The 23,761-nt window shown below is 41.2% G+C and overlaps 1 protein-coding gene across 3 annotated transcripts in view; it reads left to right on the top strand.

The window, feature by feature from the left end:
* LOC135205572 (small ribosomal subunit protein uS2m-like) overlaps nt 1-22,436 on the top strand; it is a 96,765-nt gene extending 74,329 nt beyond the window's left edge. For 2 of the 3 annotated variants that reach the window (XM_064236339.1, XM_064236338.1), the window contains exons 3-4: nt 18,081-18,373; nt 21,930-22,436. In XM_064236339.1, the coding sequence (XP_064092409.1) occupies nt 18,081-18,373; nt 21,930-22,286 (650 nt within the window). In that variant the 3' untranslated portion in view covers nt 22,287-22,436. Of the gene's footprint in view, nt 1-18,080; nt 18,374-21,929 lie in introns of those variants that run through there. The other variant, XM_064236337.1, reaches the window with a different exon arrangement.
* The last annotated feature ends 1,325 nt before the right edge of the window (nt 22,437-23,761 follow it).

Raw genomic sequence — 23,761 nt, 5'->3', positions numbered from 1 at the left:
ATAAATATATATTATTAGTATCTCAGGAGCCCCAGGAATTCGAACCATAGGCTCGTTCTCCTGTCTCTGATTGCAAGGCGGGAGCTGCTCATGGAACCAGGGACTGCATTGGGTATACTTGTGTATGGGTCCCTCCGAGTGTATAACCCCCATAGGGGGACGTATATCCACACCTCAAATTGTAAATGAATAACGGAAGACTTCACCTGTTCCCTGCCCGACTAGCTCTGCTTCCAAAGTAAGTAGAAACTTCCTACCTGGTCCAACCCACAAGAAGCAGTTCTTCAGGCAGTACAATCCCTGTGTTTTCATTACTGAAAGTCTCTCCGCCTTCATTGCAAGCTCTTGACTTTCTCGCCAAACAGCAATGAAATAGCGGAATAACTTTTTCAGTCCTCTGTAAAACAACTGGGATTAAGCTGGGCTTCACTGGTTGGTGTATCGATGGACTTTCTATAATCAGAATCGTGAGAGTTTACTTCTCTTGATTCAACTGTTACTGTGAAGACGTAGGTCTGCATAGTAACAGAGAGGAGGTCAGCTTCCATATCTGTGTGAAGGTTTACAAAGTCAGGGACTTGGGTTTTTCCCTCACTTTTTAGAAGAACTTTTACAAGTCCCTTGACACATATTCTTTGGAATCTGTGGTAACTGTCGAAAAAGTATGTAGTCACCTGAGGCTCTTTGGAATCGTGGTAATGTTGAACAAGTTGTGTAGTCACCTGAGCTCTGGATTCAAGCAGGGTCAGTATCTCATCCAATGTACATACTGAGGTGTAAGGCTGCAAGGTGTGAAAGCAGAATGTCAGGATTTCCTTCCCATATTCCCTGAAGATTACTGTCTAGGCCGAATTATGTGCTGTAGTTGTACACATGACACTTTGGTTATCCTTTCGCTATTTAGGATTGGAAAGTCTCCCTGCAGCCTGTCTCCTGTAATGTCCTGAACCAATTATGTTCTGGGTAACTGAACTGCCAACTGACATGAAGTCTCATATGAAAGATGTCCTGATTTCCCATATTTTTTCTTATGTAATAATTCTTTTTGGGGTACTTGACCCCACAGCCCTAGTGCTGTTGCCAACCATCTCACCAGACCAGTAGGAGGTTACAGGATTTTTTATAACCCCTTCATGCAAGGCAACCAATGGCATAGCAGTTCTGTGGTGGTTCTCAACTCCGTTCAGTTGTGGGGATCTCCTCCCTCTTAACCCTTAAACGCCTATTGGACATATTATACGTCGACTAAAATTGTCTGTCGGGTGCTAATCGGACATACGGCACGTTGACTACAAAATGTCTTTTTAAATATTCGCAGAAACAAAAAATAGTTATAGGCCTAGTTTACGAAAAATTTTAAATCACGCGCCTTGAGGGATGCTGAGAGTTCACGGATCAAGCTCTTGTTTTGGTTTTACGAGCGTTAACAGGCACACATGCGCGAATTGCGTTATTTCTAGGCACTAGAAAACATCAGCGACGCGATCTTTCAGAAATTCTTTCGTCACTTTGTCGTAATTTTTGCACCGTTTTTATATTAGCCGTTACATAGAGTTTTATATATTTGAAAATGTGCGCAATTTCATGTAGAATACAACCAAAAACAATCCATGGTTGTAGTTTTTATAAGTTTTGAAATATTTTCATATAAATCACGATAAGTGCCAAAATTTAAACCTTCGGTCAACTTTGACTCGACCGAAATGGTGGAAAAAGGCAATTGTAAGCTAAAACTCTTCCCATTATAGTAATATTCAATCATTTACCTTCATTTTGCAACAAATTGGAAGGACTAGCACAATATTTTGGTTGGTGAATTTTTGTTTAAAAAAAAAAAAAAAAAAATTTCCTTACATCCACACAGTAACTAGCCGAAGATCTCCGAAATTCTTTCATCACTTTCTCGTAATTTTTGCACCATTTTATATTACCCGTTACATAAAGTTTTATATGAAAATGTGTGCAATTTCATATAAAAATACAACTAAAACAAAAACCCATGGTTGTAGCTTTTATCAGTTTTGAGATATTTTCATATAAATCACGATAAGTGCCAAAATTTCAACCTACGGTCAACTTTTACTCGACTGAAATGGTCGAAAAATGCAATTGTAAACAAAAACTCTTACATTCTAGTAATATTCAATCATTTACCTTCATTTTGCAACAAATTGGAAGTCTCTAGCACAAAATTTCGATTTATGGTGAATTTTGAAAAAAAAAAACTTTTTCATACATTCAACTTACCTGTCAGATATATACATAGCTATCGACTCCGTCGTCCCCGACAGAAATTCGAATTTCGCGGCACACGCTACAGGTAGGTCAGGTGATCTACCGGCCTGCCGCTGGGTGGCAGGACTAGGAACCATCCCCGTTTTCTAATCAGATTCTCTCTGTCGCTGGGAAGGTAAACATATGTTTCATACATTCAACTTACCTGTCAGATATATATAAGCTATCGACTCCGTCGTCCCCGACAGAAATTCGAATTTCGAACGGCACCACGCTACAGGTAGGTCAGGTGATCTACCGGCCTGCCGCTGGGTGGCAGGACTAGGAACCATCCCCGTTTTCTAATCAGATTCTCTCTGTCGCTGGGAAGGTAAACATATGTTTACTTTCCCTCCTGATTTGATTTTCGTGTTTCATCGCCATCGATCTTCTGGGCCGACTTTTACAGGGAAGTACTGGATCGGTGGTTTGGCATACTTTTGTTTTTAATAACTTTTTAATGAATTAACTTTGAAGTTTTCAAAGAATAGAGGATGTGTAACTACCGAAGTTTCGGTAGACAATTACATAGTTTGCAAGAAAGGGAAATATAAATATTTATTCATTGATTAAGTGTAATAAATGTTAGAATTTGATTGAGGAAAAAATAAGGGTAACTTCCTATTTGAGGAAGTCAGAAAACATAGAACTAGATAGGCTTTCTTTAGAAGCTTTAATAGCCCTCGTTCTGACAAGCAGTTAGAATATTAACAGTACTAGTAGTGTTGTTTCCTCATCACCTTCTTACTTCACAGAAAAACACCACAAATTCATTTGCAATTTGAAGATAAAGGAATGTAGCTCAGATACGAGCTATTATAAGGTAGAAGTGCGATTATAGTGTTCCCCATTGCAATTGAGGGTGCGTCTGATCGGTCTCTGTCTCGCTCCCAGGCCTAGACCTCTTCCAAGCTCCCTGGCCCGGAGGAGAAGGAAAGTCGAAAGCCGTACGGAGGTTTAATGGTAGAACCCCCACCGAATCAGGCGTCCCCTCTGGCAGGTTCTGTAGGACGTCCAGGACTGCCAGGGATAGCCATTGGAAAGGCATCCTAATTCAATGTGTTCCCCTTATTATTATCGTCTTGACGAATAAGGAGAAGAAACATTCAACGGCGTAGATTAAATGAAGATGCAAGATAATCTCGTCTGGCTATCGGAACCTCGGAAGAGACGGAGAAAGGAAGACATCATTCGATAACAGTTGCGGTAGAGGCATTGCCCTATCCGGGTTCATCCCCCCGTACAGTTGGACGGGGGGGGGGGGGGCCCTATCCCATGGGGGTTTGAAAAAGTTATTTAAATAAATTCCTCATCGGTACATGTATATGAAAAGTATATCTATTCTGAGAAGAACGAATTAGATATTAAAGAATATTTGTTGATCGAATGAATTATATGGATCTCGTTTAGTGATTACACATATATATATAACTTTTAAGCTTCTAGCTCCTTGGGCATGAAGCTCCGGTAACGAGGCTCAATGCGCCTAAAGCGTATGAAACAAGGCGCAAAGCGCCTGAAACGAGGCGCAAAGCTGAATATAGGCGCAAAGCGCCTGAAGCACTATGAATCAAGATCTTCATCGGAAATGGAAGTCCTTCTCATTCAGAAGAAAGGGAGGGCTATGTCGAAAATGGAAGTATTGTCGAATTCTAAGCAAGAACAAATGTACAAGAGATCGGAACCTTCCGCACACAGAACCTTCCGCACAAGCGGAACCTTCCAGAAGGCGGAAGATTCCAGATTCGATTGACCTTCCAGACGTACAGAACTTTCCAGGCGAGGATCGCCTTTCAGATGCTCGGAACTTTCCAACAAGAAAACTTTCCAAGGGCGATACGTCTGCTAGGATCCAGGAGTGTTCCGATCACGATACTCCTCCCAGGCGCCAGGAGTATTCGGAACGCGATACTCCTGCCAAGCACCAGGAGTATTCCGACGAGCACGATACTCCTTCCAGGCGCCAGGAGTATTCTGAACTTAATATCCTCCTCCAGGCGCCAGGGAGTATTCCGAAGCTTATACTCCTCCCAGGCGCCAGGAGTATTCTGAATTTAATTACTACCTCCCCAGGCGCCAGGAGTATTCCTTTGAAACAAGAAATGCGCCCATACTAGTGAACGCCAGGAGTATTCGAGGCGCTCTTGCGCAATGCCAAGCGCCAGGAGTATTCCGAGGCAACGATATCCTCCCAGGCGCCAGGAGTATTCTGAACAAGATGCGCCTACTAGAAGCCAGGAGTATTCGAGGCGCTCTGCGCCTGCCAAGCGCCAGGAGTATTCCGAGCACGATACTCCTCCCAGGCGCCAGGAGTATTCGGAGCGCGATACTCCTGCCAGGCGCCAGGAGTATTCCGAGGACGAGGAGTAGTACGATCGCGATACTCCTCCCAGGCGCCAGGAGTATTCGGAGCGTGATACTCCTGCCAGGCGCCAGGAGTATTCCGAGGACGAGGAGTAGTACAATCGCGATACTCCTCCCAGGCGCCAGAGTATTATTCTAGGCAAGATACTCCTGATTAGCGCCAGGCACTTTCTCCTACAAGAAGAGCCTGACAACCGCCAAGAGTCCTCCAGGCGAAAGGTGAAAGACATTCGAGGCTTCTCCTGATAGGGACGGGAGTTGTCGCACAGGCGGCCGTTGCCCTTGTCAGGATCGTCTTAATGCAATAAAGGCAAGAGCAAGTTCGGCTTTTTCCAGGCAGGGACTCAAGATGTAGCACACAGGCTGCCGTAGCCCTGTCAGGCTAAAGTCGGTACTGCTAAAAGCCCTTCACCTTTCGAAAGGAAGCGCTCTCCTCCGGTTTGCTCAATCATTGTCCCCAACTTGAGGCAATGGATGATAGAGCAGAATTGTGAGAATTAGTTCAGTATTAGTAAGAGGATATTAAAATCATCCTCCTTCTAAAAAATAATGCAACCAACCATTTACAGAAAGAGGGGCAATCGTTTGGAAGTTGAACATGATTCGTACGAGCTCTCATTCATTGATTAGAGGCTCTTCCAGATAAGAAAGGCGTAAAATACGGACTTATCTCCAAGATAATAAAAGCTGGAGAGATTCTCTTCGATCCTCGGTTGTCATTTGCGATCTCTTTCGACTAATACTCATTCGGGATATTGACGAAATGAACGAAGAGAGTAAGATTTCCATTCTTTCTCTGCATGTCGGAAAGGAAAGAGTGTCGTAGAAGGCTTGCTGTATACGACTACTGAATGACAAGTCATATACGCATACCATAGTTGCCTTTCTGGTTCGCTACGGAATTATCTATATCCTTACAGGATTTTCCTAGTAAGGACTTCGCTTAAAAGGTTTGTTACGACAATACCTACTCAACTTCGGTATTTAACAAAGGTTGTTTGGCTTAAATTTGCATTATTGAGAGCTTTCTTAAACTCGAGAATAATTTTATTATATCCATTCATTGAAGGGAGTAACTGGCAACTCAGAATGAATGCAGCCAGGCAGTGAACGAGACGGCTGTAATTGTGAGCCAATCTAGTACCATCCACTTTCTCGCGGGCGTGAACGGTTGGTTACATCTTTCTCTCCTAAGGGATCGAATGCTTCACGGTATATTCCCCCTACAATCAGGGACTTAATCACGAATTGAGGGGATTTTTTAGGCAAACATGAATAACATCGTATTCGTTTTGCTAAGGATATCTCTCTGCCTCGGCGAGGAAAGAATGTAGTAGGAAATTCACCTTAAGATAACGATACGGTTAAGCCTTATGCACACACCGTGGTTAATTACAGCGTTCCTACTATCCTTACAAGAGTTTCCTAGATGAATGCTGTTACACAATGTGACGGTATTATAAAGGATTTTAATTCGGCAGAGCACGATTTAACATTTATTGGAAAGAGTTGTCAGACCCTGCGGAAAGTATTCACAGATCTCTTCGCAAGGCAGAAGATGAACGAGCTTCTTATAGATTGCTTCCTTTTCCTCGAAACAAGAAAGGTAGCAAGATACGCCATCTTTAATTTAAATAGGGGAATAAACTTTAGTCTTTTTTCCCCTAGTTATATATATTCTTAACACATATTAAAATAAATAAAATGCGTTCAAAGGAAGAAGATGAATGCATCATTTGGCAATAAAAAGGTTGGATTCACAGAGGTCACGTTCTTCTTTCAGCATGTGTCGGAAGGTTTTTCTAAGAGAGTAGAGATTTTATCGGAATCTATTATAAATATTGGACCTGAAAAACCTATTCACTCTGAGTCTGTCTGCGTGCAGACTGACCAGAAGTAAATATGAATGAGAGGATTTTTCAAGGGAAGCTTGATAAATTCCTTTAATATGTTAAAGACATAGAGTGGCTGCAGATCGTGCTAGATAGAAAGGGGAAACTGTCCTCTTCCGATACCTCTGTGAACCACATAATGGTTTTCTTCCCTTTAAGAGGGAAGAATCACCTTGGTATTTTATGCTATCAATGAACACAGTAAAAAGATATACTCTGTCTAGACAAAGAGTATTAGAGATAGTAGAGAATTAAGATCTTCGGGATCTTATACAATACCTCTATACGATAAGAGTAAGAGATCTTATACTTAGAATGGGATCCTAATTTGGGAGCCCAGATTCCGTGTTCCGACAAGATGGAACTGCTCCTAATCAAATGTTTCTCTGGTCCAAACGATCAAAAGGACAAGTGAATTTTGGCTTAGAATCTGGAATCAAAGTCTATGAAGACTCGGCAATGGGTTCTGGCCAGCATAGTATTGTTTGGCAAAAGAACTAAAGCCTTTTATTCCTGGATCAACGCTTTCAGATAGAGGTTTCGTTGTCCGGGTAATGTAGTGACATTGTCATCTACAGAAGAAGACAAGGTTTAAACGTTTAATGACAGAGTCTTTGGAACGCGAGGAGAGCTCAAACTACTTCCCAAAAGGTTCAGAGAGATACATTCAAGAGCTAGAAATCAGGAGTCCTACCAATTTCAGCTCAGAATCTCTTTAAAATTCCAAGCTCCTTCCCTTCCTTCGGGCAAGGATAGGGAAGCTTCTGCAACGAGAAAACTCATCAACATGTAGGAGGAGAACTCGTTAGCAACGGAAGTATGCAATAAGGATCCTCCTCGGAGGAAGACTTGTCTCTCGGACTTTTGAGATTTCCTATCGTCTACTGGATGTAGCTGACTAAATTTTGATGAATGTGCAGGAGCAATTAGCGTCTTTGGTAGGAGTACTTTCTAAAGAGCCTACTCGTAATAAGGATGACAGGCTTCCGATTAAGAGATCCAAATACCGATCTTCTGTCGGGCGCGACGAACCCTACAGGGGAGTTGTCGCACAAGCGGCCATCTCTGGGGGGAGCGATGCGTTAGGCAGGCGAGACGTGGGAAAGGAAGTAACTCCTGCCAAGCGTCTGGCGCCAACTAGGAGCCAGGCGCCAAGTAGGCGCAAAGAGCCTGGCTTTACTGTAGATCGTTCTAGGCCCAGATCTTCATCCAAGCAACAAGAGCCAACTGGAGAAGAGAGAACTCCTGATAGGAGTATAGCGCCCGCTAAGCGCAATATACTTGCCATTCGAAAGGCGCATTCCATGAGCGATACTCCTACCAAGCCACAGGAGTATTCGGAACTAGATGCGCCTTCCATAGGTCAGGAGTATTCGGGAAGAGATACTCCTGCTAGGCGCCTTGAGTACTCTGACCTCGATACTCCTCCCAGGAGCCAGGAGTATTCTAGACTTTTTACTCCTACCAAGCGCCAGGAGTATTCTGAGCTTAATACTCCTAACAGGCGCCAGGAGTATTTGGAGCGAGATGCGCCTTCCAGACGGCAGGAGTATTCGAAGAGTTTTACGACTGTCAGGCGCCAGGAGTATTCCAAACAGGAGACTCCTCGCGCCAGCCAGGCGCAAGCCAGGCGCTAGGCTTCATCCAGATGAGATCCAGTTCAAAGAAAGTCCTAGTCTTCTTTGAAACAATGGTGATCTCTAAAGCACTTCATAAGTGACTTGATGATACCTTCAAACAGCTGAGAATTTAAAAGCTCATGAAGTGCGAGCTTTTGCAAATTCTTGTTCTTTTCGTAACAATATGTCAGGAAGACATATTAGCTTTAACATATGAGAGATGCAACTATGTGTTGACTGCTCATTACACGAAGGACTTCAAGTTAACCTACGAGAGATCCTTCTCTCTTGGTTTATACGTATCAGCGGATACGTTGCTGGGATAAAGGAGCCGACACTGATCCTTTAATAATGAGTTGAATTTATTTTAACTCAGTGATTTTTTTTGTGAGGTTTGAAAGGAGTTTGGGGATAACTCTTTTTCAATTTAGCGCGAACCCTCATGTTAGGAAACAGTGATCGGGATCGGTGTTGCGCTCCTTAGTATTATGCCATAGGCATAGGCATGTTGTCATATAAGCGGATTAGCACCCATTGACAAATGCCAATTAGGCTCGACCGAGTAAGTGGATAAGACCCCATCGGTAGACCCACAAGAACTCTTGGCCACAGATCACTATCTTGCTAAGGCTCTTGAGACGAAGCAGACTCCTATGCAATAGCAGGAAGTCAACCCTTCGTCTAGAAACACAGAGGAACCAAGGTCTATAAATACCTACAACATATGTTGTTTACCTGTCTAGTCAGTAGTTAGCTGTCTCTTGCCCTCCACCAAAGGGTGTCAATCAGCTATGTATATATCTGACAGGTAAGTTGAATGTATGAAAATGATATTGTTATGATACAATAAAGTTTCATACATACTTACCTGGCAGATATATACAATTGAAGACCCACCCAGCCTCCCCGCAGGAGACAGGTGGAAGAGAGAATCTGATTAGAAAACGGGGATGGTTCCTAGTCCTGCCACCCAGCGGCAGGCCGGTAGATCACCTGACCTACCTGTAGCGTGTGCCGCGAAATTCGAATTTCTGTCGGGGACGACGGAGTCGATAGCTATGTATATATCTGCCAGGTAAGTATGTATGAAACTTTATTGTATCATAACAATATCATTTTACTTTCCCTCCTGATTTGATTTTCGTGTTTCATCGCCATCGATCTTCTGGGCCGACTTTTACAGGGAAGTACTGGATCGGTGGTTTGGCATACGTTTTTAATAACTTTTTAATAACTTTTAATGAATTAACTTCGAAGTTTTCAAAGAATAGAGGATGTGTAACTACCGAAGTTTTCGGTAGACAATTACATAGTTTGCAAGAAAGGGAAATATAAATATTTATTCATTGATAAAGTGTAATAAATGTTAGAATTTGATTGAGGAAAATAAGGTAACTTCCTATTTGAGGAAGTCGGGAAAACATAGAACTAGATATGCTTTCTTTAGAAGCTTTAATAGCCCTCGTTCTGACAAGCAGTTAGAATATTAACAGTACTAGTAGTGTTGTTTCCTCATCACCTTCTTACTTCACAGAAACTACAAATTCATTTGCAATTTGAAGATAAAGGAATGTAGCTCAAGATACGAGCTATTATAAGGTAAGAAGTGATTATAGTGTCCAATTGCAATAGAGGGTGCGTCTGATCGGCTCTCTCGCTCCCAGGCCTAGACCTCTTCCAAGCTCCCTGGCCCGGAGGAGAAGGAAAGTCGAAAGCCGTACGGAGGTTATGGAGAACCCCCACCGATCAGGCGTCCCCTCGGCAGGTTCTGTAGGACGTCCCAGACTGCCAGGGATAGCCATTGGAAAGGCATCCTAATTCAATGTGTTCCCCTTATTATTATCGTCTTGACGAATAAGGAGAAGAAACATTCAACGGCGTAGAGTAAATGAAGATGCAAGATAATCTCGTCTGGCTATCGGAACCTCAGAAGAGACGGAGAAAGGAAGACATCATTCGATAACAGTTGCGGTAGAGGCATTGCCCTATCCGGGTTCGTCCCCCCGTACGGTTGGACGGGGGGGGGGGCTCTATCCCATGGGGGTTTGAAATAGTTATTTCAATAAATTCCTCATCGGTACATGTATATGAAAATATATCTATTCTGAGAAGAACGAATTAGATATTAAAGAATATTTGTTGATCGAATGAATTATATGGATCTCGTTTAGAGAGTACACATATATATATAACTTTTAAGCTTCTAGCTCCTTGGGCATGAAGCTCCGGTAACGAGGCTCAATGCGCCTAAAGCGTCTGAAATAAGGCGCAAAGCGCCTGAAACGAGGCGCAAAGCACCTGAAGGGCCTGAATATAGGCGCAAAGCGCCTGAAGCACTATGAACCAGGATCTTCATCGGAAATGGAAGTCCTTCTCATTCAGAAGAAAGGGAGGGCTATGTCGAAAATGGAAGTATTGTCGAATTCTAAGCAAGAACAAATGTACAAGAGATCGGAACCTTCCGCACACAGAACCTTCCGCACAAGCGGAACCTTCCAGAACGGCGGAAGATTCAGATTCGAATAACCTTCCAGACGTACAGAACTTTCTAGGCGAGGATCGCCTTTCAGATGCTCGGAACTTTCCAACAAGAAAACTTTCCAAGGGCGATACGTCTGCTAGGATCCAGGAGTATTCTGATCACGATACTCCTCCTAGGCGCCAGGAGTATCGTGATCGGAACGTGATACTCCTGCCAGGTGCCAGGAGTGTTCCGATCACGATACTCCTCCCAGGCGCCAGGAGTATTCGGAACGCGATACTCCTGCCAAGCACCAGGAAGTATTCCGACGAGCACGATACTCCTCCCAGGCGCCAGGAGTATTCGGAACGTGATACTCCTACCAGGCGCCAGGAGTATTCCGATCACGTTGCTCCTCCTAGGAAAGCGATACTTCTGCCAGGCGCCAGGAGTATTCCCGAGCACGATACTCCTCCCAGGCGCAGGAGTATTCGGAGCGCGATACTCCTGCCAGGCGCCCAGGAGTATTCGAGACGAGGAGTATTCCGATCGCGATACTCCTCCCACCCAGGCGCCAGGAGTATTCGGAGCGCGATACTCCTGCCAGGCGCCAGGAGTATTCCGAGGACGAGGAGTATTCTGATCGCGATACTCCTCCCAGGCGCCAGGAGTATTCTAGGCAAGATACTCCTGCTTAGCGCCAGGCACTTTCTCCTACAAGAAGAGCCTGACAACCGCCAAGAGTCCTCCAGGCGAAAGGTGAAAGACATTCGAGGCTTCTCCTGATAGGGACGGGAGTGGTCGCACAGGCGGCCGTTGCCCTTGTCAGGATCGTCTTAATGCAATAAAGGCAAGAGCAAGTTCGGCTTTTTCCAGGCAGGGACTCAAGATGTAGCACAGGCTGCCGTAGCCCTTGTCAGGTTAGAGTCGGTACTGCTAAAAGCCCTTCACCTTTCGAAAGGAAGCGCTCTCCTCCGGTTGCTCAATCTTGTCCCAACTTGAGGAATGGAAGATAGAGCAGAATTGTGAGAATTAGTTCAGTATTAGTAAGAGGATATTAAAATCATCCTCCTTCTAAAAAATAATGCAACCAACCATTTACAGAAAGAGGGGCAATCGTTTGGAAGTTGAACAAGATTCGTACGAGCTCTCATTCATTGATTAGAGGCTCTTCCAGATAAGAAAGGCGTAAAATACGGACTTATCTCCAAGATAATAAAAGCTGGAGAGATTCTCTTCGATCCTCGGTTGCCATTTGCGATCTCTTTCGACTAATACTCATTCGGGATTAGTGACGAAATGAACGAAGAGAGTAAGATTTCCATTCTTTCTCTGCATGTCGGAGGGGAAAGAGTGTCGTGGAAGGCTTGCTGTATACGACTACTGAATGACAAGTCATATACGCATACCATAGTTGCCTTTCTGGTTCGCTACGGAATTATCTATATCCTTACAGGTTTTTCCTAGTAAGGACTTCGCTTAAAAGGTTTGTTACGACAATACCTACTCAGCTTCGGTATTTAACAAAGGTTGTTTGGCTTAAATTTGCATTATTGAGAGCTTTCTTAGACTCGAGAATAATTTTATTATATCCATTCATTGAAGGGAGTAACTGGCAACTCAGAATGAATGCAGCCAGGCAGTGAACGAGACGGCTGTAATTGTGAGCCAATCTAGTACCATCCGGTTCTCGGTCGTGAACGGTTGGTTACATCTTTCAGAAAAATCCTACCAAGGGATCGAATGCTTCCACCAGTAGATTTCCCATACAATCAGGGACTTAACCACGAATTGAGGGGATTTTTTTTTTTAGGCAAACATGAATAACATCGTATTCGTTTTGCTAAGGATATCTCTCTGCCTCGGCGAGGTAAGAATGTAGTAGGAAATTCACCTTAAGATAACGATACGGTTAAGCCTTATGCACACACCGTGGTTAATTACAGCGTTCCTACTATCCTTACAAGAGTTTCCTAGATGAATGCTGTTTACCACAATGTGACGGGATTATAAAGGATTTTAATTCGGCAGAGCACGATTTAACATTTATTGGAAAGAGTTGTCAGACCCTGCGGAAAGTATTCACAGATCTCTTCGCAAGGCAGAAGATGAACGAGCTTCTTATAGATTGCTTCCTTTTCCTCGAAACAAGAGAGGTAGCAAAATACGCCATCTTTAAGTTAAATAGGGGAATAAACTTTAGTCTTTTTTCCCCTAGTTATATATATTCTTAACACATATTAAAATAAATGGGCGTCAAAGGAAGAAGATGAATGCATCATTTTGGCAATAAAAAGGTTGGATTCACAGAGGTCACGTTCTTCTTTCAGCATGTGTCGGAAGGTTTTTCTAAGAGAGTAGAGATTTTATCGGAATCTATTATAAATATTATTGGACCTGAAAAACCTATTCACTCTGAGTCTGTCTGCGTGCAGACTGACCAGAAGTAAATATGAATGAGAGGATTTTTCAAGGGAAGCTTGATAATTCCTTTAAATATGTTAAAGACATAGAGTTGCTGCAGATCGTGCTAGATAGAAAGGGGAAACTGTCCTCTTCCGATACCTCTGTGAACCACATAATGGTTTTCTTCCCTTTCAGAGGGAAGAATCACCTTGGTATTTTATGCTATCAATGAACACAGTAAAAAGATATACTCTGTCTAGACAAAGAATATTAGAGATAGTAGAGAATTAAGATCTTCGGGATCTTATACAATACCTCTATACGATAAGAGTAAGAGATCTTATACTTAGAATGGGATCCTAATTTGGGCCTCAGATTCCGTGTTCCGACAAGATGGAGCTGCTCCTAATCAAATGTTTCTCTTGGTCCTAAACGATCAAAAGGACAAGTGAAATTTTGGGCTTTAGAATCTGGAATCAAAGTCTATGAAGACTCGGCAATGGGTTCTGGCCAGCATAGTATGTTTGGCAAAAGAACTAAAGCCTTTTATTCCTGGATCAACGCTTTCAGATAGAGGTTTCGTTGTCCGGGTAATGTAGTGACATTGTCATCTACAGAAGAAGACAAGGTTTAAACGTTTACTGACAGAGTCTTTGGAACGCGAGGAGGGCTCAAACTACTTCCCAAAAGGTTCAGAGAGATACATTCAAGAGCTAGAAATCAGGAGTCCTACCAATTTCAGCTCAGAATCTCTTTAAAATTCCAAGCTCCTTCCCTTCCTTCGGGCAAGGATAGGGAAGCTTCTGCAACGAGAAAACTCATCAACATGTAGGAGGAGAACTCGTTAGCAACGGAAGTATGCAATAAGGATCCTCCTCGGAGGAAGACTTGTCTCTCGGACTTTTGAGATTTCCTATCGTCTACTGGATGTAGCTGACTAAATTTTGATGAATGTGCAGGAGCAATTAGCGTCTTTGGTAGGAGTACTTTCTAAAGAGCCTACTCGTAAAAAGGATGACAGGCTTCCGATTAAGAGATCCAAATACCGATCTCCTGTCGGGCGCGACGAACCCTACAGGGGAGTTGTCGCACAAGCGGCCATCTCTGGGGGGAGCGATGCGTTAGGCAGGCGAGACGTGGGAAAGGAAGTAACTCCTGCCAAGCGTCTGGCGCCAACTAGGAGCCAGGCGCCAAGTAGGCGCAAAGAGCCTGACTTTACTGTAGATCGTTCTAGGCCCAGATCTTCATCCAAGCAACAGGAGCCAACTGGAGAAGAGAGAACTCCTGATAGGAGTATAGCGCCCGCTAAGCGCAATATACTTGCCATTCGAAAGGCGCATTCCATGAGCGATACTCCTACCAAGCCACAGGAGTATTCGGAACTAGATGCGCCTTCCATAGGTCAGGGGAGAGATACTCCTGCCAGGCGCCTTGAGTACTCTGACCTCGATACTCCTCCCAGGAGCCAGGAGTATTCTAGACTTTTTACTCCTACCAGGCGCCAGGAGTATTCGAAGCGCGATGTGCCTACCAAGCGCCAGGAGTATTCTGAGCTTAATACTCCTAACAGGCGCCAGGAGTATTTGGAGCGAGATGCGCCTTCCAGACGGCAGGAGTATTCGAAGAGTTTTACGACTGTCAGGCGCCAGGAGTATTCCAAACAGGATATCCTCGCGCCAGCCAGGCGCAAGCCAGGCGCTAGGCTTCATCCAGATGAGATCCAGTTCAAAGAAAGTCCTAGTCTTCTTTGAAACAATGGTGATCTCTAAAGCACTTCATAAGTGACTTGATGATACCTTCAAACAGCTGAGAATTTAAAAGCTCATGAAGTGCGAGCTTTTGCAAATTCTTGTTCTTTTCGTAACAATATGTCAGGAAGACATATTAGCTTTAACATATGAGAGATGCAACTATGTGTTGACTGCTCATTACACGAAGGACTTCAAGTTAACCTACGAGAGATCCTTCTCTCTTGGTTTATACGTATCAGCGGATACGTTGCTGGGATAAGGAGCCGACACTGATCCTTTAATAATGAATTGAATTTATTTTAACTCAGTGATTTTTTTTTGAGGTTTGAAAGGAGTTTGGGGGATAACTCTTTTTCAATTTAGCGCGAACCCTCATGTTAGGAACAGGTGATCGGGATCGGTGTTGCGCTCCTTAGTTATGCCAATAGGCATAGGCATGTTGTCATATAAGCGGATTAGCACCCATTGACAAATGCCAATTAGGCTCGACCGAGTAAGTGGATAAGACCCCATCGGTAGACCCACAAGAACTCTTGGCCACAGATCACTATCTTGCTAAGGCTCTTGAGACGAAGCAGACTCCTATGCAATAGCTAGGAAGTCAACCCTTCGTCTAGAAACAGAGGAACCAAGGTCTATAAAGACCTACAACATATGTTGTTTACCTGTCTAGTCAGTAGTTAGCTGTCTCTTGCCCTCCACCAAAGGGTGTCAATCAGCTATGTATATATCTGACAGGTAAGTTGAATGTATGAAAATGATATTGTTATGATACAATAAAGTTTCATACATACTTACCTGGCAGATATATACAATTGAAGACCCACCCAGCCTCCCCGCAGGAGACAGGTGGAAGAGAGAATCTGATTAGAAAACGGGGATGGTTCCTAGTCCTGCCACCCAGCGGCAGGCCGGTAGATCACCTGACCTACCTGTAGCGTGTGCCGCGAAATTCGAATTTCTGTCGGGGACGACGGAGTCGATAGCTATGTATATATCTGCCAGGTAAGTATGTATGAAACTTTATTGTATCATAACAATATCATTTCCTTACGTCCGCGCATGGTAACTCAGCCGAAAATCTCAGAAATTCTTTCGTCACTTTGTCGTAATGTTTGCACCGTTTTATATTAGCCGTTGCATAAAGTTTTATATATGAAAATGTGCATAATTTCATGTAGAATACAACTAAAAATAACTCATGGTTGTAGCTTTTATCAGTTTTGAAATATTTTCATATAAATCACGATAAATGCCAAAATTTCAACCTTTGGTCAACTTTGACTCGACCGAAATGGTAAAAAAATGCAATTGTAAGCTAAAACTCTTACATTCAAGTAACATTCAACCATTTACCTTCATTTTTCAACAAACAGGAAGACTAGCACCATATTTTGAATTATGGTGAATTTTTGAAAAAAAACTTTTCCTTACCTCTGCACGCAGTAACTGCTGAAAATCTCAGAATTTAAAGCTTTAGTCGCCTTGTTGTAATTTTTGCACCGTTTCCTATTAGGCGTTACATAAAGTGTTATACATGAAAATGTGCACAATTTCATGTAGAATACAACAAAAAATAACTCATGGTTGTAGCTTTTATCAGTTTTGAAATATTTTTATATAAATCATAATAAGTTCCAAAATTTAAACCTACAGTCAACTTTGACTCGACCGAAATGGTCGAAAAATGCAATTGTAAGCTAAAACTCTTACATTCTAGTAACATTCAATCATTTACCTTCATTTTGCAACAAACGGGAAGTCTCTAGCACAATATTTTGAGTTATGTTTAATTTTTGAAAAAAAACTTTCCTTACCTCTGCGCATGGTAACTCTGCTGAAAATCTCAGAATTTCTTTAGTCACCTTGTCGTAATTTTCGCACCGTTTTCTATTAGGTGTTACATAAATTGTTATGCATGAAAATGTGCGCAATTTCATGTAGAATACAACAAAAAATAACTCATGGTTGTAGCTTTTATCAGTTTTGAAATATTTACATATAAATCACAATAAATAGAAAAAATTCGACCTTCAGTCAACTTTAACTTGTCCGAAATGGTCGAAAACTGCAATTGTAAGTTAAAACACTTACAGTCTAGTAATATTCAATCAATTACCTTCATTTTGCAACAAATGGGAAGTCTCTAGCACAATATTTCGATTTATTGTGAATTTTTGAAAAAAAAACTTTACGTCTGCACGTTACGAATTCATATATCATTTTGTGATATTTTCTCTGTGTTGCTTTGATCGTTTTACAATTTGTTATATACCAAAATCCCTGCAATTTAGTGTACAATATAACAAAAAAAAATTAACTCCTTAGCTTTAACTGTTTTGCTCACAGCGTGATTTGTATACAATTATATATGAAAATTTTTTTTTGTGCTGTCATATAGTATTCCAATATTTATATATGATAATTTTTTTTTTTTTCAATTCTGATGGTTGCATACTAAACTTCAGGAAATGACAATAAAAGGAGCCAAAAATGAACTCTTAATCTTAAAAACTTTTTTCCCGCTTCGGCGCTAACTCCCGAATGCCTCCGGCATACGAGAGAAACTTTGGTAAATAGCGACTAGGCTTTTTAAGAGTTAATGAGCAAGTCTCTTATATAAATGGTGTTGGTTTGTATTTCCCTAGGAAAAAATAAGCTTTAAATCAAACTCAGTCCTTGCAGCTGAAGGAATAGTCTTTGTGACAGTGAGTGAGTCAGGGATATACTCTTATATAAAAGGTTTTGGTTGGTAAAATTACTAGGTGGATTTTTATTTTATTTTTGAATAAATAAACCATAATAGAGTTTATACTCTGAAAGTGTGATGATTTTGACCATTAAAAATTGTTACTTATTCATTATATTACAGGTGTTTTTATTGGTGTAAGAGTGAGAAATGGCAGTGATAATAAGAGAAAGATGAGGAAGAAGAAAAGTTTCCAAGGATTTTCATTTTCCCTTTTTATCGATTTGGAAATAAATATAATTTTTATGTGTTCCTTTGGTATTTCCTAGACAGACATTTTAAAAACCAGAATGATGATTAACTTATTTTTCCTTGCTTGGGTTATTTTTAAATTGGCATTTGTCTGCATAGATTCAAAATTTAACTTGTCTTTTATGTGATGTGATTGTAATAGCGTATGGTCAGTTGTATGTTGTATAAATTCAGTAGATATCTTTTGTCATGATGGTGTATCTTATGGTGTATAGTGTGAAGCAGTATTAGTAATGTAATAAGTACTGAAACTGGTTTATAGTTTTAAAAGACTGATTATAGTAAAGTGGTGATTTCTTGTCTACTCTGCAGATTTAACTTCACATGAAAAAACATTGAAAGAAGTTTTGAAACATCCTGATTTTTTCAAAGTTGCTGAACTCTTCACTGTAGAAGATTTGTTCAAGGCTCGTGTTCATTTGGGCCATAAGGAAGGCTCTGTGCACGTCAACATGACTCCCTTTTTATTTGGATCACGGCTGGGCCATGTTATCATTGATTTAGACCAAACAGCTGAATATCTTCGTCAAGCTTTAAACTTCACAGCTCACATTGCCTTTCGAGGGGGCATTATTCTTTTTGTCAATCGTACTCCACAACACCAGGTACGTACAGAGTTGTATCAGGATTTTTGTTATGCTAACCCTTTCATTACTTACAGTAAAGGAGTATTGCTTAAAACTCATTGTCTTTTGTGTTTCAAGATGGCATTGGTCAGGTGTATGCCCAAAGACTGAGTGAGATCTCCTCTTGGAATAAAATAAAAATGCCTATGACATTGGAAGTTTTCCTCTTATTTAGCTAAACTTGATGCATATTCAAATTCTGCTGGACATTACTTAGATTAGGGGTGTCAAACTCATGGCCCGTGGGATGGTCTTAAGTGGCCCGCGAGGTGCCAAGAGGTTTTTCAACTCGAGCTACTATAACTTAAAACTGTTAAAACAAGACATAATAAGTTTTACCTTTCATTCATATGACAATATTTATTAATTTATTTCATATTATAATTGCTGGCAATAAGACTATTTTATTGCAAATCTTAATAAATGAGTTATAAGGAATAAGTAATTACCAAATCTTTGATGGACCCTCGAGACCATAACCAAATGCATAATTGGCCTTTGAAAGGATTTGAGTTTGACACCCCTGACTTAGATAGAGGAAAGATTTTATTTTTACTTCTGAATGGTTTTGGTATTTGGTTTTGATATTTAAAATTTGATACTAAGCCACTTGTCATGTTCTGAGTTTTGTAATAACTGATCTTAGCATATTGCTATACTACTATTTTCATTTGTATGATGAAATACTTGCAAAGTACGGTAATAATATAGTTTCATTTTTTCATCTTAGTGGTAAAATTTGATCTCGCCTCATTACAAGTCTCTCACTTTCTCTTCATTTCTAAATTATATAAAACTGGAAGTAGGGCAACGGTGTTGGACCTGATAACCTGTGGCACACTAGGGTAAGTTGGTGTATTGAACAAGCATTGAACTGATTATTTATACACATCAACTTTGTAAACTTTGTTCAGTACATAAACGCTGATATATACGTACTCTACTTGATCACTGATAAACTTCTAAGCTGTTATATGCTGAAATTATCTAATGTTGTGGTGATATAGAACTTAAAATTGTTGTGCATCTGCCAGAAGCAAATAGTATGTATGGTAATCACTAACAAACAGTGAGTGTATTGTACTTTAAAACCAATATCCAAGATCGACATAAAGATCACACAAATCACCATCTTGCTGAGATATAGTAACAAGCTTTGAAATCCTATTCTTGATCTTAGAAGCAAGTTTTGCTTTGGACCAATTACACATTTTCTTTCTTGGATCATAGTGGAAGAATCTGATAAACTACAGCTACTGTGCTCTATCACAGTACCATTTAATAAATTGAGTACAGTATGTCTTTCATTGTGGATTTGCACATTTAAGCTCCGTTCACACTCCCATATCAAGGCCACGTATGCTCACGTAAGTGATAACATGGCCATATGCAGGAGAAATAGCCGCGACCAACTGGATAAGCAACACGGGGATATGCATGAAGCAAATGTATTATAGTGCTTAGCAAGCGTATGCACTGAGCAAGCATGATGTGACACTTACCGGAATTGGCCCAACAAGTGACAGAACCTCCCAAAAGTAGTGCATGGTAAAGCACGTAACACTGATGTACGTATGTACTATACTTTATGTGTAACGTTGACGACCTCACGTAGTCCTCACATAATCCCCATGTACGACGGTTGCTTCATGGAGAGAGTTAAGAGGAACCCAGACAAATTGTCACATCTTGTCAGGACAAATTTTGCCTACAGATTGATGTTGTAAGAAAGTCAGTGTGGTTCTTCATGTTAACAACCTTGGAACTTATAGGTACCCCATCACCCTTGGATTTTAGTCTAGTAACAACAAAGTCCCATCACCGTGAGATTAGTCTAGTAGCAACCAAGTCAGCCAGCATGGTGAACCAGAGGTTAAGCCGTGATGGTGGATGGTGACTTTGCAACCAAGGAGGAAATATTTTCATGTTGAGATTTTTTTCAGGGGTGGTCATTAACAAATCAGTTTGAAGGGTAGTCTCTGCCATGTCTTGCATAATCTGCTAGACAACCATAAACCTCCTGACAGATCCTCCAAGGTATAAGTTTGGATCCTATTCCAAGAGAGACGTAACATACTAGTCTGCCCAGGTGATTGCTCTTGGGATCGGGGACATGAAGGATCAAATGGTATCGATAACTGAATCACGAGATAAGGTGGACTCATAATGGAATGCACTTTTCAACCACAGACGAACTAGTAAAGACCAGAGTGAACGAGCACATGCACTGTTGGAAGATCTTTGAAAACCAGGAACACCCCCAAGGGCCCATGCAATCATGTGTTTTCCAACAGTGATGATGTACAGTGGTGAGCTGTTACACTTGAACCTTCTGTCTTCATGTACATGATCATATATGTGCTGCATTAGAAGGTAGCACATATATGAACATGTTTACCTTGGCTGAAGTATGAACAGAAGAAGAGTCCATGGTAATCCTGCCTTGGAAGAAATGGGGAGTCACTAGATTACAAGCACCTCGGAGAATCTTGTGTAAGCTCTGGCCTGGGTAAGCAAACACTGCCACTAACAGTGTTCACTTGAAATTCAATGGACTTCCTTGTGAGAGGCCTTCTGAGATGGGCGACATCAGCTGCAGGTACTCCATGATGTAGACATACCAGCAGCAGCTAATGAAACAGCGATAGGCAGTGACTAACCAAATGCATATGTCATGGCCTTACCAGGCCCATGACTGTTTGAGAGCATGTTGCTCACCTACATTCATGCATGTGCCCCTCCTAACCAAACCAGAGAAGAATGAGTAGAAAAGGAAGGGAGTGAAGGAGGACATTCCAGGAGGAAGATGCCAAAAAGCATTAGCAGCGTCAGTGGCAGAGTATTAAACTCCATGCAGCCAGACCCAGAAGACATGGGCAAATGCCTTTCTCCATTTCATGCCATAGCTCTTCCAATGTAAGGTTCACAGGACTGCAGGACCTGCCTCTGCAGAGTGAGAAAAAATGAGATTCAAAGGCACAGGACATAGAACAGCCACACACCTATCCACCTCCTCCACACATCTGTTCAATACTACTGTTGTGCAGCACTCTTCATGTAAACAAGACAAAGTTACAATAATATTGTTTCAGCTTGGCACACATCCATATTATTTCAAGGCTGAAGAGAAAGTATTGGCTTACAGCAGGTCAGTGGGATACCCCACTCCCCCTTTCACACACAATTTTTCTATAAGAGGAAGAGGTTTGAATTTCCATCAGAACAATTTTGGCAGAGTGCCTTTATTCAGGATCTGAAAATATTTACTGAGAAAGGTTTTTACTTTTGTTCATTCATAGACAATGTTTAAACTGACTCAAATGTGCAATTCTTGAATACCAAATATGTTTGTTAGTTTTTGGTAAATGTAAACTGACTATCAAATGTGCAATTCTTGAATACCAAATATGTTTGCTAGTTTTTGGTAAATGTAAACTGACTATCAAATGTGTAATTCTTGAATACCAAATATGTTTGCTAGTTTTTGGTAAATGTCATGATGGATTTAATGCAAATAAATCTTTGTTTATTTCAGGTTACCGTAGAAAACTGTGCTAAAGAATGTGGAGAGTATGCCCACACACGTTTTTGGTACCAAGGAACTTTAACAAATTCAGCTGTTTCATTTGGTTGCATTACAAGACTACCAGATCTCCTTATTTTCCTAAACACACTAGACACTGGCTTACAACAACATACTGGTGTTAAAGATGCAGCAAAAATGCTCATTCCTACAGTAGGAGTTGTTGACACTAATTGTAACCCTAATCTTATTACATATCCTGTTCCAGGCAATGACGATACTACTGCATCAATTAATTTGTATTGTAAATTGTTCAAGAGTGCAATATTGAGAGGCAAAGAAAAACGGAAAGAGTTATTACAATTATAAAGAGTGATCAACTTTTTGTTATCATCAAAGGTAATTTTGATATACGATTAAGGTAGCCTATTTGTTAATGTATTTTATGTAAGATGTATGGTTACTTTTAACTGTTTAGTAAATATGTAAATAGTTTTTGTAATAAAGATATACCGTGGATTCTATGTAATTTGTGTACCTACTATATTTTGTTGCATGGGGAAAATATGTTTATACAAAGAGAGAGGGAGATTTTCACTGTTGGTGATATTTTTTTCCTTGTGTGAGACTCACTGTTGGTGATATTTTTTTCCTTGTGTGAGACTCACTGTTGGTGATACTTTTTTCCTTGTGTGAGACAACTGACTCATGCAAAGATGCCCAAGGCCAGGGCAAGCATGGGGTAGGCCTGTCTCCTGTGACATTGATTCTCATAATTTTGCTGGTCCATGTGGTGTGTGTGTCCACAGACCATTATATACTGGATGTATCTCTATGAATTGCAGGAGCCATCTTTCAGGCTAACCAGATAATCTTACATTGTTCATACGCAAAACAAAACTTCAGTCTTAACAATAGGATAATCTTATAGTGCCAGCTGGAAACCATTTAAAAGCAATCAAAGATTGCAAAACAAGGAATCTGTGGCATCTGGCAACTCATGCGTATACGAGGTGGATGATGCTGGTCACTGACCAGGCTTGGAATCTTGTGATGCACCAGTCTTTCTTCAACCACCTTGGAGAGTTGTGCATCGCTTTGCTCTATTTTTCCCAAGCCGGTTTTTTTATCAGAGCCTGTGCATTGTTTCATTTTACTATTCAGCCCAGAAGCTCACAGGACGTCAGCGTTTTTAGACACCTTCCTTAATTTCAGTGTTGACCTTCCTTGGGGACAGATACAAATTACAGTAGATGCGACTTTTCCTCTGCATTGTCATCACTTGCGTTGTGAGTGATATGCTGGTCCGTCTCTCAAGGGAGTACTGTCCCTTCAGAGAGACAGGTCCCAGTTACTTTTGTTTAGTATTTTACTTTTGTTTTATTAAAGATAAATTTTTTTTTTTTTTTAGTATGGTGTTTTTACGTTGCATGGAACCAGTGGTTATTCAGCAACGGGACCAACGGCTTTACGTGACTTCCGAACCACGTCGAGGGTGAACTTCTATCAACAGAAATACACATCTCTCACTCCTCAATGGAATGGCCGAGAATCGAACCAGCGACCACCGAGGTGAGAAGCAAACACCAAACCAGCCACGTCACTGAGGCGCTGTTGAAAACATTTGTATTGACATTAATGTTTTTATGTATCTTTTTACCTTCTCACACATTTCTACAAACTTTGTAATGTTTTAGGGGGTTTGTGTTGCAGACAAGTTTTTATGCTTGGATTCAGCTGACTGGAATAGGAGTCTGCTTACAGGGCCAGTTGTGATTTTCATCTCATCTCCTGTTATTTTGATGGGAGTGGGGCGTGGGTTGTACAGCTCACTCCTGTCTTTC

Source organism: Macrobrachium nipponense, chromosome 24 (assembly GCF_015104395.2).
Source record: "Macrobrachium nipponense isolate FS-2020 chromosome 24, ASM1510439v2, whole genome shotgun sequence".
Classification (NCBI taxonomy): domain Eukaryota; kingdom Metazoa; phylum Arthropoda; class Malacostraca; order Decapoda; family Palaemonidae; genus Macrobrachium; species Macrobrachium nipponense.
The sequence above is the reverse complement of the archived record's forward strand: the minus strand, read 5'-3'. Positions and strand labels throughout refer to the sequence as shown.